Below are 14,020 nucleotides of genomic sequence, written 5' to 3' on the forward strand. Positions count from 1 at the left end.
ATAAATGAACATAAATAATAATTTTAAAAAATGTCATTCTACTGATAGTGGAGCGGATGAGACTCATTTTAATCCTCTATTTTTTTTTTTTTTTTACTTTTGTATCAGCAGACAATTTTGAGGATACTGGTAAACTCATTGATTATTGTACCTCCATAAAAACATTGCCTAAATAAAAAACGCGTGGATAAATAAACTTCATTTTGTCTAACTACATTCTCATAAAATGTATTGGAGTTATCTTTCTTTTTATGTACATGGGAATATTAGTTGGATTTTTTGCAAAAGGACTAATGAGAAAACTTTTGATCATCATAACAAATTGGGACGAAATGGAAGCCCATCGCCACCGCGACCAAGAGCAAAGAACAATGAAGATTGTGTACAGGGTAACCAGGTCGGAATGTACAGTCATGCATGTAGAGAGATCAAATAAGCTCTTTTTAAAGGTATTCAATGTATAAGTAACGGCCACACTAAATGAATAGTTCAAATTGATTAATTGCGGCATGGTAGCATTTTGAAAGTGTTTGAAATAAACATACTCTACCAAAGCAATTTACAAAAAATTAATTTTGTCCAATATTAAAATTTTGCCCCTTATGTAAATTATGTTCTTTTCTTCCATTCGTTATATATTGAATTGCTTAAGTTCACCAATTTTCACGCATTTCAATGTTATATATCAGTCTGTATTGGTATATCTTGTACTGTTTTTCATCCCTTCAGAAATTTTTGCCGACACCTGATCTGATTTCTGCAATATCACTAGGATTGGATGACACTTTTCCAACAACAATGAAGAAATCCACAAAACCATATCCTTTGGTATAAAAAGTGATAAACAACGTTTTCATAATATATATTTTAAAAAAAGATGACAGAACTGACCTAGCTAATTACTGCGGTTCATTACCAAAATTGAAAAAATAGACTACTGAAATTGTATATTTTTTTTAAGTATATTTAATAATAAAAACTTAAAAAGGTTGTATGGAAATATAATCAATATATACATATACAGAGAACAACTTGGCAATGGTGAAACGGTTACAAATAACATTGTGAATCACTACAACCTTTTACAAATGTTTCACAGAATTGATATGGCGTACAGAATATCAATGGTGAACGATAAACATCATCATCATCTGCTCAATAAAATGGAATTAAAATAAGAATGTCGACGACTACATATACCATGATTTATATATTATTACAAATAACGGGAACAGATAACGATTGCAATAATTCGATCACTTGTCTATTTATCAGACTTGTGGTGGGGTGGAATGTAGTAACGCTCAACTTTGTATAGGCCAACTAAGCCACAACGACGGGTTTTCAGAGTCTCAAAGAAATCCATGGCCACATTTAAGTGTTCCATTCCGTTTTCACACTCACAGAGGATCAGGTATGCAAAATTTTCAGTTCGCATCGTTGCCCTGAGAAAAGTTATCCTTCGAAGCTTAAGGACCCTGGGACAGTTCCAGAGAATGAATTTCGCGCCACTCCACGTGCTCCACAACTCCTCCATTGATGGCGTCTGCTCGAGCGCGTGGAATGACGTCAGATAATACACGCTATCCTTGCTGACTGGTGTACGAGGTAACTGTTTCACTCCATCTCTTACAATACATTCAATTTCATCGTAAAATTCTGCAATATAAATTAATATTCATAATTACATGTACCTAGTTCCACAATCTCATGTTTTTAAAGACATACTAAGTCTTCATTATTATTCTCCAAATCTCTGAGTTTCACAAATAAAATATGGAGACAACGAAATGTAATCAAGTTCAAAAGGCCATAATAATTGAAACAATTCAAATTGGGAGGAGAGTAATCAGGACCTCTTATTATCGGAGGGGGGATCAGGTGCCAAAGAGGAGTAAGCATCCCCTGTCGACTGGTCACAACAGATGAGTCTGAATTCAACTAAACGATAATTATACTATATGCTGGAAAGGTCACTCTTTCACCCCCAAAACTTGCAAAATGTTGACTAGCACTGTTGATATTCTTGTTCTTATCAACTTGTTTGTGAAAACCTTTCAGAGACCAGAAGAACGTATGCAATAGTAAGACGTTCGTCGTCTGTCTGGCCGTTCGTCTGTCTGTAAACAATATTTTCAAAATACTTCTCTTCTTGCAGTTTTGGTCTGCTTTCAATACTAGTATTATAACATGGAATAAAGGCAAACTACATTAAGACATATGATAGACCTATATTACTTAAAGTAGAAATTTCTGTTATTTGGTCCGATTTCAATATAATTTTGCACACAAGTAGACAACACTAAGGTACATAAATCTATGTCGGTTTTTGATTTTTGATGAGCTGAGTTGCCACATGATGGTTACTAAAAGTAGAAAAATCTTGAGAAATAGTTTTGGAACACTTATCTTCCTATATATACAGATTGGTCTGATTTTAACGAGACATGCAGTAAGACTACACAGAGATGTTTTGTTATAGGTACAAACCAGCTGAGCTGCAGTCTCGACAGCTTCTTCTGATTTAGAAATTGTTCCTAGTATATAGAGCCTGCTTTCGCGAATAGTATCAAATGGCAGACAAAAACTTCAAATTACGTGTATGGTTCTATATACAATAAGGGAAGTTGAAGTATACAAGTTAGGTATTTTTATATTGTATACCATTAACGTATTTGAATTAAATGTGTCTGATTTGCTGGTATCTTTTATGTTCATTAGCCTAAGCTATATCAAGTTCTTTATTTAATGGAGTGTTTTTAATTGAGAATACGTCGTCAATGTACCGCGGTATCTGAATGTCGTTGAAGGCCAAAGCAAGTGTTTCTTCTTCTCATATAGTTTGAATTATACATTATATATAGGCACACTGTGTTCCCATTAGGAATTCACGCAGATTGTTGGAAGACCTTATCTCCAAAAACCACAAAGATATTGTGAATCAAAAACTCAAGCAATTATTATAATCAACTCCAGTGAACTTTATGTGTGCACAATCAGAATGTTTTAAAAACGATAATTATGCGTGTTCCATTATCTTATTTTGATAGCAACAAGAATTCAAAGGAAAAAAAACCTTTAAAAAACCTATGTCCATTTTTTTTTATCCATTTAGAAATTCGTTAACAAGTATTGGTTCAACACATTTAATACAATTTCTCTTCATATATAGATTTATCAGCTGTCACAGAAATAATTACTAAATATGTTGATTTATATTTGTGATCACGAAAATCCCAGAGAAGCAGCTGTGGGGATCTGATACAAAATTCTCGTGGGTCTGCAATTAACTCAATTTGTCATTCTTTTATTTCATTTACTTTGTATCCATCCTATGTATACATGCAAGCGGATCAGACTCCCTTATGCCACGAGAAATGTACGAACCAAAGCTTCGGGATCTTTTTTGTTTGGTAACTCTTCTGGGGGGATATCTAATTCTTAAGGGAGAATATAGTTCTTATACTAGTTAAAAAATGACAGTTTCAGTTAAACAGGTCAGCAAGATCTTTTGTCTGGTGTCCCTTCGCTGATCAGGAGATGGCATTCATAATTATACAATGTACGCTTTATTTATTCAATATCAATATTTTCATCCATATCATTTTAGCAGATTTAAACATTGTTCCTTTATGGGTTAGGGAAGAAAAACGCCCTGCTAAGAAAGATACTAGTAACTTTTCCAATGATACTTTTAACAAAAATACAACAAAAAAAAAAATCAGTTTAGTAGGTGAATTTCCGGTTCATTATTTCATAATGAAAATACAGCAATATAAATAAATTCATCTTTTATTGATAAAGAAGGAAACTTTATAAGATTTCTCAAAATATCTATCTCCTACCCTTTTAAAAATTGTTCCATTTCTTGCATTTTTGACCAAAGTGAACTTGCACGGCAGATATACAATATAACAAGAGGACTCAGTCAATGGATTTTTGGATTATGTTTTACATTCCGACAAATTGTTTTCCTCTTATATGACAATATTGGCGAAGGATTATTTTTATATCGATTTTGTTGCATTGTCGCGCTTTCCCATGATAACGTTACTCCGTTAGCCCAAACATAGTGCTCAATTTTATCTAACAACATAAAAAGATCTCCTTAGAGGGGGGCGATCGTGTTCAACATTTATATTTTATCCAATGATGAGATTTCTTATTGAAACAGAGGAACTTGCCGATCCATTTCTGAATAAAACACTTTCACACGTCTAGAATCCTGCAAATATTTTTTTTAAATCTTCTTTTGGGGGTTAAATATTCATCTTTTCACCTTAATGAGATATCAAAATTGTCCCCATGTTTGATGTGTCAATAATTTAACATTCAGATCCTTTGAAAGGCATCCATTGGAAAATCAAATTCAATGGGGACAGTCGAGAAGTAAATCATATTATCCGGAATTTCCTTTACTTCTGCTGGAGATAAAACTAATAAACTTTTAATTCTTGATGTAATTCGGACCTAAAGCAGAAGTCAGTAATTTTAAGCAATCCTTAAGTTTACATTAAAGGTATGAAGCAAAGCGGTATTTTAAGAGAGCGAGTACTCAAGCTATTTTAATTATCTACACAAGCAAATAAAGTTAGTAACGGGGGGATTTCGGTCCAGAATAGAATGGGAGAAAGAATTCAGTAGAAGGATGTCTATATGAAGAAAACAGCTTGATAAAGTTATGTGGAATGTTGGTATACAAATATAAATCGTATTTTTCTATTATAGACTATGATAGAGACGTGCCACTGTTCGCAAAATCTTTATTAAGCTGAGAGCAATTATGTTGGGGTAGGGGGGTTGGGGTTACGTTTTGCCTATTCCCCATTGATAATTGAAAACAAAGAAGTCGACTTATTTTGTTAATGACTTATTGAGCATGCCTGTAGATTAAGCTAAAATTTGTTATTCATACCTGGTTGTATTATTCTGTTCCCTAACACTTCTATGGAAAATTTATGGTTGTGGACGCGTAGAATGTCCATCTGGGCATGGTTCTTTTGTTCTGACTGTCTTCGGAAGTCCTTGATCCCACTGAAGAAGACCGAGTAATCCACATAAGAGTACTGAGCTGTAACGAAAAAATACACACTGATTGAGATTAAGCTCATTCAAGCTAAAACTAGAGAGGGAAAAGATGGGGTTACATGAGAATATCATACCAAAAAAAAAATCTTTAAAATTTTACTTGTAAAGAATTCCAAGCCCATAATTATTACTGTTAATAATAATCATCGTGAATTTTTTTCCCCAGAGCTGACCCCTAGCAGTAGGACGGGGCCTCAGAAAGAAGTTTTACATAGGAATATAAATGAAAAGAGGAAAAAAAATCTTTACAAAATAAATCATCTTCAGTAAATCATGTAGAAGCATCCTTGAGTAAGACATATTTAAATTTAATAACAGCCAAGGGTTTCCGATTGAAATCATGTCCCTCAAAAGGGGGAAAATTTGCTTCTTTTCAAGATAAGGACGACCAGTGTGAATAAGGTGAGCGTTCTGACCTATAGGCCTTCTGCTTGTAAATAAGTTTTCGTTTTCGGCTTTTATGATAAATATTGAACGATTCATTTTTTTTTAATTCAGTGGTAGATGAGGTTGTTAAACGATATTGTAATAATTAAACATAAAGAATAGGTCAGAGATAAAAAGAAATTTGTAGACAAAATCAGTTGTAAATGATTCTGTAGAGCAGGTGATTTCAATTTTAACCCAAAATGTATAATACGCATGCATCGAGATCCCATGAGATGATGAAATTTAACTTACAATAACTTCACAAGCAAGTTCAAAAATATTAAAATTCCAATTTGATTTCAAGGTCGTAATTTTTGTCATCTCTATGTAAAAGTCAAATGAATTTCGAGACCAAAAATTGATAATGATTTGATAGTTACATATATTACAAGTAAATTAGTGGTCAGCGCTACACAAGTATCGACAATACTACTTCATACTATAATTATTTTACACATCATATTCCGTATTACACATCGTATATAAAATTATTCGTAAAATAAAATAATCAAGTAAAGCAAATAGACCTAAAACGATATGGTCTCCGGTTATACATAGAATGCTGTAGTTTTGCGCCCAAGCCATCAATCAATCAATCAATCATTTATTTGAATCTCATCACCATTTTACAATAGCGTACAGAGACTACAAAAACATATAAGTGATTTTATATACAACAATAGGTCTAGAAAGGCATGCGTGAGTAAGAAACTAAACAAAAACAAAAAAAAAATTGTAGGTTACTATAAATGTGAAGTATGGGAATTTAGGCCGGGGAGCATATTTTATTTATTTTCTTTACAAAGGAGCACAATTTTCTTAGAAAGCAGTGTTTATTGTTGTTCATAATGTTTTTAAAACTAATTATATTCTGGAATTTTATGTGTTTTTCTGTTAAGCAAAGTTTTCTTTCTGTTTGTAGCGAGTTGCACTTTAAAATGTAATGAAACTCATCTCCGAGTTCTTTTAGATTACAATGGGGACAAATTCTATCTTGTCTTGGTATATTAAGCCAGCGTCCACTTTCAATTGGTAAATGATGGTTACATGTTCGAAATCTACAAAATGTTATGAAGTCCTTTTTTGATAAAATATTAAAATAGTTTTCAAATTTTAGTTCGTCTTTGTATATTCTATAATTTAAGGCTTTGGGTGAGGTTTGAAGGATTGATTGCCAACTTTGTTTGAATTGATCCAATAATGTGAGTTTAACTTTCGCCTTTAACCATTTATTATTAATTGGGTTTTGTCCAAGCCATACATTTGAGAGTCCACAGTTATTTAAGATATTTCGAATATTTTCAAGCCAAACAATTTTCCCTCCTATTTCTTGATTTATAATGAAGCCTAATTTATAACATAAATTTGCAATTTTAATTTCCTTTCCAGTGATTAATTTTGACCAATAAGATATCATGCGCGTTTTTATTTGGATTTCCATGGGGTGTCGGCCAAGTTCGCCATATATCATAAAATCTGGGGTTGAATCTTTTAAATGGAGTAGAAGTTTACAAAATTTTAGGTGAACCCTTTCTATTATTGCATTATTTGAAAATCCCCAAACTTCACATCCATATAACAAAACAGGTTGCACAATTTTATCAAATAGATCTAGCTGACACTGTATTGATAGGTTATGTAATCTTCCTTTTTTTAATACTTCGTATAGTGCTTTTGTTGCCTTTTCAGCTATTTTCTTTTTTGTCGTTATAAATGAGCCAGATTTACATAATATAACTCCCAAATAGTTAAATTCTGTTACTACATCTATTTTCTTATCATCATACTGCATCTGTATATTTTCTTCACGTCTACTTTTCCTGAATATTAATATTTTTGATTTGTCGATATTTATCTTTAAATTCCATTTTTTACAATATTTACAGAAGCTATCTAGTTGTTTTCGTAGCTCTTCAGAAGATTCTGCAACCAATACAGTGTCATCTGCGTATAAGATTGCAAATAATTTAAAAAATATATTTAGTTTGTTTTCAAACATTTCTGATATGGTTGATGAACCTTCAATATTGGATGCATTCAGGAAATCATGTAAATCATTAAGATACATAGAAAATAAAAACGATGACATATTTTCACCCTGTCTAACACCATTTGCACATTGAAAATCAAAGTACTCAGAAGTACAGAGAGCCGGGTTCATTTACAGAGTAGAATGGATTTCTTACATGAATCACGTTTATATTCTGATGAAAAAAAATTATTTTAAAACTATCAATATAAATGATAAGACACTGACAGTGAGTTTTTCAATCCTAATACCACGGTCCGATTTTGTCAGAATCAGAATTAATCTGGTACCGCAGCTGAATGTAAACAAACAGGCCAGTCTGGTTCCCTCTCCTGCTTTACCTCGTATGTGTAGAGAACTACGGTAACACTGATTATCAAAAATCCTTACGCTAATGAACTATGTTCTTTGACTTATGAAGTTTTCAAAGTCATTACTACTAATGTTTATTTTATATAGATAAAACTTCGTTTTATTTTTGTTGCTTTATTTAGCGTTTGTATTATCTCAAAAGCGGTTGAGAGTAAGAACTATATTTTTGCACGTAACTTTAAAATGGCGACTATGGGGTCAACATCCTGCCTTGAACAGGATCACATAAGCCGGCAATTGCTCTTTGAGCAATAAGCCCGGCTAAAAATCTGACTGTTCTTGATTATAGACAATTCTGGATTTTATCTGACTGTACATATTCAAAATAATGTCATACATTTTGCCGTTAATATTCTGAGATAAAAGTTTAAACCACAACGCTTTCAAGATTTCATTTGGTCATGTATCAGATCTAATTGTTTTCACAATAAAGGCTTGAAGACAGATACACCATTTTTTTTCTGAGAGAGAGAGAGAGAGAGAACAATGGAAGGGTCATTTGTTTGTGTCAAATTAAAAGTCGCAGTAGCGATTTCAAAATTTTTAGAAACTATCTAAAACTTCTGTGATGATTTTAGTTATATATAAATCGGTATTCGCAACATATTTTTTTTTCGTCATTAATTGGGTTTCATGTATCTCAGAACATTCATTGTAAAGAGGAAATGAGAGCAAAATAAAGCTAGCCAAACAAATGACATATACGTATCTATACGGAAACATAGTAAGACCAAATATATAAACACAGAATTACAAAATCGAATTTGATTTCCTTGTAGACGGCAAATTATCGGAAAAGCAACGAAAGAAGTGGATTTGTTACAAAGTCCATTAACTGGTAATTTAAAGGAATCGCTAGATCTAAACAGTATCAATTTGGACTCCGTTTTCCGTTGCGTGAAGGCCCTGAATCTAGTTTCTGAGGGCGTTAGATTATACACCATGGCTGCTAAAACAAAATCCCAGATACTATATATAAATCGATTTCACTTTATCAGCGGATATGCGAGATCGTGCTTAATTTAAAAAGACAGGATAAACGAAAATCTCTTAGCTTAAGGATTAAACGAAAACTAATTTGCAGCAAAAACGCGAATATGTAATTGTGTGAAAGAAAATTATGATAGTAATCAGCCGTGACAGGGTTAATTTTTATGTACAGAATTTTAATATCCACTTTATAACTTTTTATATTGAAAATTCTTTGTGAATTATCATTTTCCTCTTTTTATTCAAATATGAATAATTTGCACCTTAAACGTATACGTACATTGTGTATTTATAATAACTTTTTACATTTTATAATTTTATTTATTACTAACTTTATAATTTTTTTAATTAAAAAAATATAGAAACTATTTTCACATTGCTTCGTTTTCCCTGGTCGTATTTGTACTTATTATGAATTTTATATTTAAACAACAAATTTTTAATCAGTATTTGTGGACTTAAAAAGTTTCCAAATCAATATACAAATACATATTTCTGGTAATATATATGTGCAAATAGGTCCAGAAGAACATACTTTTTTTAATTTTGTTCTACATTTACATATTTGTTTTGGCTGATAGTTTAAATGAAAAACATGTACAATGTTCTTTTATATAGCTATTGAAAGATCTAAAACATTTAGAAAAGCAAAATTTTCAGCATACCTAGGCAAGTTAAAATTTCTTGTTATTCCAGAAGCAAAGAATTCAATTTCAATCGGTAGTCAAAATATCATGTATGCTTTTTCCTAAGGATTTTTCTTAATTTTTTTTTTTTACTTCATTATTATCTTTTTAATTGTTTATTTTTTCTTTTTTTTAAATTATGTTTTATCTCATTCATTTATTTTTTTTTTGTTTTCGTTTTGTTTTGCCTATTTTTTCTACCATTTTAAAAAAAATATGTACATTTTATCTTGCAAAGGTACGATACCACATATTTATAATTATATTTCATTCTTAAAATTTGCATCGTTTTTTGCCAGTGACTTTTTGTTTTGTGGTGTTGTCAATAAAACGAGCTTTAGCTGAATTGTGTGGACCCGAGTTAACAACAAATATTTCTTTACACACTCATCAGTTTACTACCCTGTTCTAAATGAAACAGATTATGGCAATAATGGTACCAAGGCGACATAGTTCTGACAAGTTATTACCTCTGCTACTTATAAATAGTCGAGGAATCTTCATAATTATCCTAGATAAACACATTTTTCTTTGTAAACATTCTTTTACACGAATAGAGAGACTAAGAAATTTATTATTAAATGTATTTATCATATTCTGGATTATAATTTTGAGGGGTAAAATGTGCATTATAGGTATAGACCGGTACCTTAACATTCTGTTTTCAGAACGATGAAGATAAAACTCGTAGCACTTATACAAGTCTTAGTCTATTACTGGAGCATCCGTAATAACATGCAGATGTGCATGTACCTACCTCCCACCACAGAATAAATATAACCACAACCCAGCAAAGGTCGAGAGGTTTAGAAAGAAAGTAGATCTTTCAATACAATGGGTTAATATGCCATTGTTTCTGACCCAATGCTGTTAGAAAATTGAATGCATGATAGCAATGTTTCTTTCTGTTTTCTGATTTCTTGACACTGATCAAAAGAGTATGTCCGTCGATTTTGTGTCAAGCCATAAAATTAGTCTTAAGCTTGGTAAATATGTACATTCTGTATGTTCATGTATTAGACTATTAATTATACGTGAAAAATAAAATTATCTAATATTAGACCTGTTTTTTTTTTTTTTTTTTTTTTTTTTTTTTTTTAGTGCGATACATAGTGTACCATTCTTCAGTGGCCCTAATGAATGGCGGGTAACTGAGGTATACTCGATTCTCTCACTCAGGTAACTCATATGACACGTGGAGTTAGTAATTTTTTACGTAGAACTTGAGTCTATGGTGTCTAAGTGATAAACGAAGCCTCGTGGCTTCTACATGGTCGTATTTGCGTCTATCCACATACCATCCATCGTTAAAATAATTACCATTCTGACGCAGGAATAACTTGGTCTCATTTTCTGTTAATGAGTTATAGTTGTGCCAAATTGACAAAGACGCACGTGGGTACCATATGGACACCATTTAAGAATGTTGACCGGTTAACCAAGGTAACTCGGCAATTAATAGAGCAAAGTGCATTCCTATCCACTTCAAATGGAAGTCTGTATCGTATCATACCTATATTTCCATTACTTCATTGACAACTTAAAGTAGGTGTTTTGCTTCCGGTTTGTGCTAAATATATTCAAACTTTCTTATTTTATAACAGCTCATTTCTGATCAGATAATTTTTTTTAACAGTATTCTCACCAAAATCAATACTATTTAAAATCCATATTGAAATTCAATGCAAAAAATCTGCTTTAAAAATTCCAATGCCCCTATTTTTCCTTATCTTGTTCTCCTACATGCTGGTGTATTTGATGTATTAATTTACAATGCCTTAATTGTGATCAATGACCAGGCATTAGAATTTCCAGTTTTCACAGACTTTACCCACAGCTTACAGAATTTATTGGACGGGCATATTATAATTTAAATGAGGATGCGTAATTGTGCAACCTTTAAAAAATCTCTAAAAAGCAACTTAAATTCAACTTTGGCCTCGTAATATTTTTTTTTATTATCCTTTAATATTTCTCCTTTTTGTATGAAAATTAAAATGTATGAAGAGTCGGGACCATGCAGCGTTTCAAAGATTTCTATTGCAATTTTGAGCTTTGCGATTTTCTTTTTCCATTTTGTAAGTTTCAACTTCTGAATGGAGGGTCAAGAAATAAAAAAAAAAACAAACAAGATTTTTATTATTTTACATATTTATTTATTTACATTTCAAAAGAATATTCCCATCGCACTTGAGATGCCTGAAAATGTGACATACAGACACATTTCCCTAGTTCTGGTATGCAGTAACATGTATTTTTGCCTTGTTATATTGTACAACCTACGTCTATTATTCTTCATAATTCACAATAAAAACAATAATACCCAACAATTCTATATTCAGACTGAAAATATTAGGTTATTGTGACAATAAAATGTTAAATTCCTGAAAGTGATCGTTAACGGGTTGTTAAAATATTTTTATTGCATCATCGATTCTTCGGACCTTGTTTTAGTTGATGTCAGTTATATTATTCTGGTAGATACAGGAAACTTCAAACCCGATAAAAAGCTAATTACCAGAAACGGTGGTGTGATAATACCCTTAAAATGATAGTTTCATGTCTATTCAATCCTCCTAAAACATTTCATGAAACAAAAGAAGAAGGATTGAATAAAAATCGATACCGAATACATGTATATAATCTTATTCCCAAGTCAATTGAATAATGCATAAAGAATTTATTCTGTGGTAAGTAATATGTTTTATATTACAGACTCAGCTAAATTATTTGAAATAGTTTCGAAGCTTAATACACCAATACACAGAAAACGATCTGCTAATAATATAAATCATCAAAGACATGTCGATAACGCACCAGATATGTCATAAAACACAAAACTTTTCTGCAATATCACATTTCTTTTGTAACAGATATCAATCAATAGAGAGATAATGCTACTCACCATTTTTCTCCAGGCTTTTTAGAAGAATTCCCTCTAAGAACGTGGCTTGATGAGTGTTAGATTTGGCTGAGGACTTCCATTCCTTAGCGAGATTATCTTCATTCATATAGAATTTAAATCTGGCCTGGACATTGTAATGCGGTAGACTGGACATTATGCCATCTTACTACCTCCACATATCCAGCTTATTTGATCCATTCAAGGAATGAAACCTTGATACCGAGATACAATCGAACACCCGCAAAACTGAGTCGTGTTAAAACACCGAAAAAAATGTTTCGAATCAAATCATAGTAATGATTGATTTATTCACAAATATGATTTAGCCAAATCTTTCAATATCCCAAAACTGAGTCGTTTAAAACACCGAAAAAATGCTTTGAATCAAATCATAGTAATGATTGATTTATTCACAAATATTATTGAGCTAAATATTTCAATATCCCAAATATTTCCCTCCAGGCGACAAAAGTCCTCCTCCCCGAGTGAGTTGTCAAATCGTTCCTCGACCTTGTCGCTTAGCCTCGCGTTTGATTACACAGTTACATTATGTTTCATCAATGTAAACGTCCGAACTTGTGGGATCCAGATGATTTAAACTCATAATTTCACAGGATATAGATTTTCCTTACATCCGCGAACTCCCCGTTATCGAAATGTCGCATCACACGGACAGGGAGGAATTAGATCTATAGTGGCATCACTCCGAAATCTCGTACTTCTTACGCCGTATTACCAGATGCCTCGCTCACTACACCAGTACTTGTTCCTGGGAGTAAATATTGTTGCTCAACTCGCCAAAATCTCACAATTAGGTCTTTACTACTTCATAAATCACTAGCATATGTGCTGGGTGTCAGCGATACTGGTGCTGCTGGTACATATTCTACATCAAGTAATTATTTCATCTAGGAATGAGGGACATATTTCCTACATATATACTTAATGATATTTCTGTTTGTACAATATACACACGGCGTATCACCCTGATGGCAGTACAAGTCAAGTCGCTGACGCAATATTTTCAGTCTGCGGGGAGTTTGAAGAGAGGTTTTGGTGACAGAGCGGGGATTGTCTTGCAGAAAAAAGGTGACAGTGCATCAAGGCTTGGAATACATTTTTAGCGATAATTCTGACATTTAGAAGGGAGGATATTATCTTCTTGAGAGCCTGAGATCGATTTAATGGTGTATCTAACAGCCTGGTGCCAAAAAATATCTGACACTGATAACGGTGTCTTTACATCAAGCCAACGACAAATTTACCGTTTACAACCAGAAAAATCCATATGTAAAGAGAAAACTGCATTTTGTACATTTCTCAGACACTTTAATTATATAGATAGTGCCTTGCCAAGTAGGATTTATTATACATTATGGGATTTGATTGTTATAGATCTGTACGGTGTACAGGGTTTTGAAATAATTGTAATAATTTGATAAATTTGTTCTATTAAAATTACCATGGAAAATTTTCACGATTACAGCATTTTGGCGAAACAATAGCATATGTATAACTCAT

At 32.3% G+C, this 14,020-nt stretch overlaps 1 protein-coding gene across 1 annotated transcript; it reads right to left on the reverse strand.

The window, feature by feature from the left end:
• Nucleotides 1-943: 943 nt before the first annotated feature.
• On the reverse strand, nt 944-13,378 carry LOC134280645 (uncharacterized). Its single transcript, XM_062763086.1, has 3 exons — nt 12,500-13,378; nt 4,916-5,071; nt 944-1,659 (listed from the first exon to the last, which is right to left on the reverse strand). Exons 1-3 carry the CDS (start codon nt 12,651-12,653, stop codon nt 1,265-1,267), a joined length of 705 nt encoding a protein of 234 aa, XP_062619070.1. The 5' UTR covers nt 12,654-13,378; the 3' UTR covers nt 944-1,264.
• Nucleotides 13,379-14,020: the final 642 nt, after the last annotated feature.

The sequence above is a fragment of the Saccostrea cucullata genome, unplaced genomic scaffold (genome assembly GCF_032062105.1).
Source record: "Saccostrea cucullata isolate Sc308-1 unplaced genomic scaffold, CSIRO_AGI_Scuc_v1 ctg842, whole genome shotgun sequence".
NCBI lineage: Eukaryota > Metazoa > Mollusca > Bivalvia > Ostreida > Ostreidae > Saccostrea > Saccostrea cuccullata.

Bases quoted from the DNA above. Each gene is read 5' to 3' on its own strand.
- LOC134280645 (XM_062763086.1), bottom strand. From the start codon at position 12,653: ATGTCCAGTCTACCGCATTACAATGTCCAGGCCAGATTTAAATTCTAT. The intron at 5,072-12,499 runs GTGAGTAGCATT...TTTTCGTTACAG, and splicing joins AAAAAGCCTGGAGAAAAATG to CTCAGTACTCTTATGTGGAT. The intron at 1,660-4,915 runs GTATGAATAACA...TTTATATTGCAG, and splicing joins GAACAGAATAATACAACCAG to AATTTTACGATGAAATTGAA.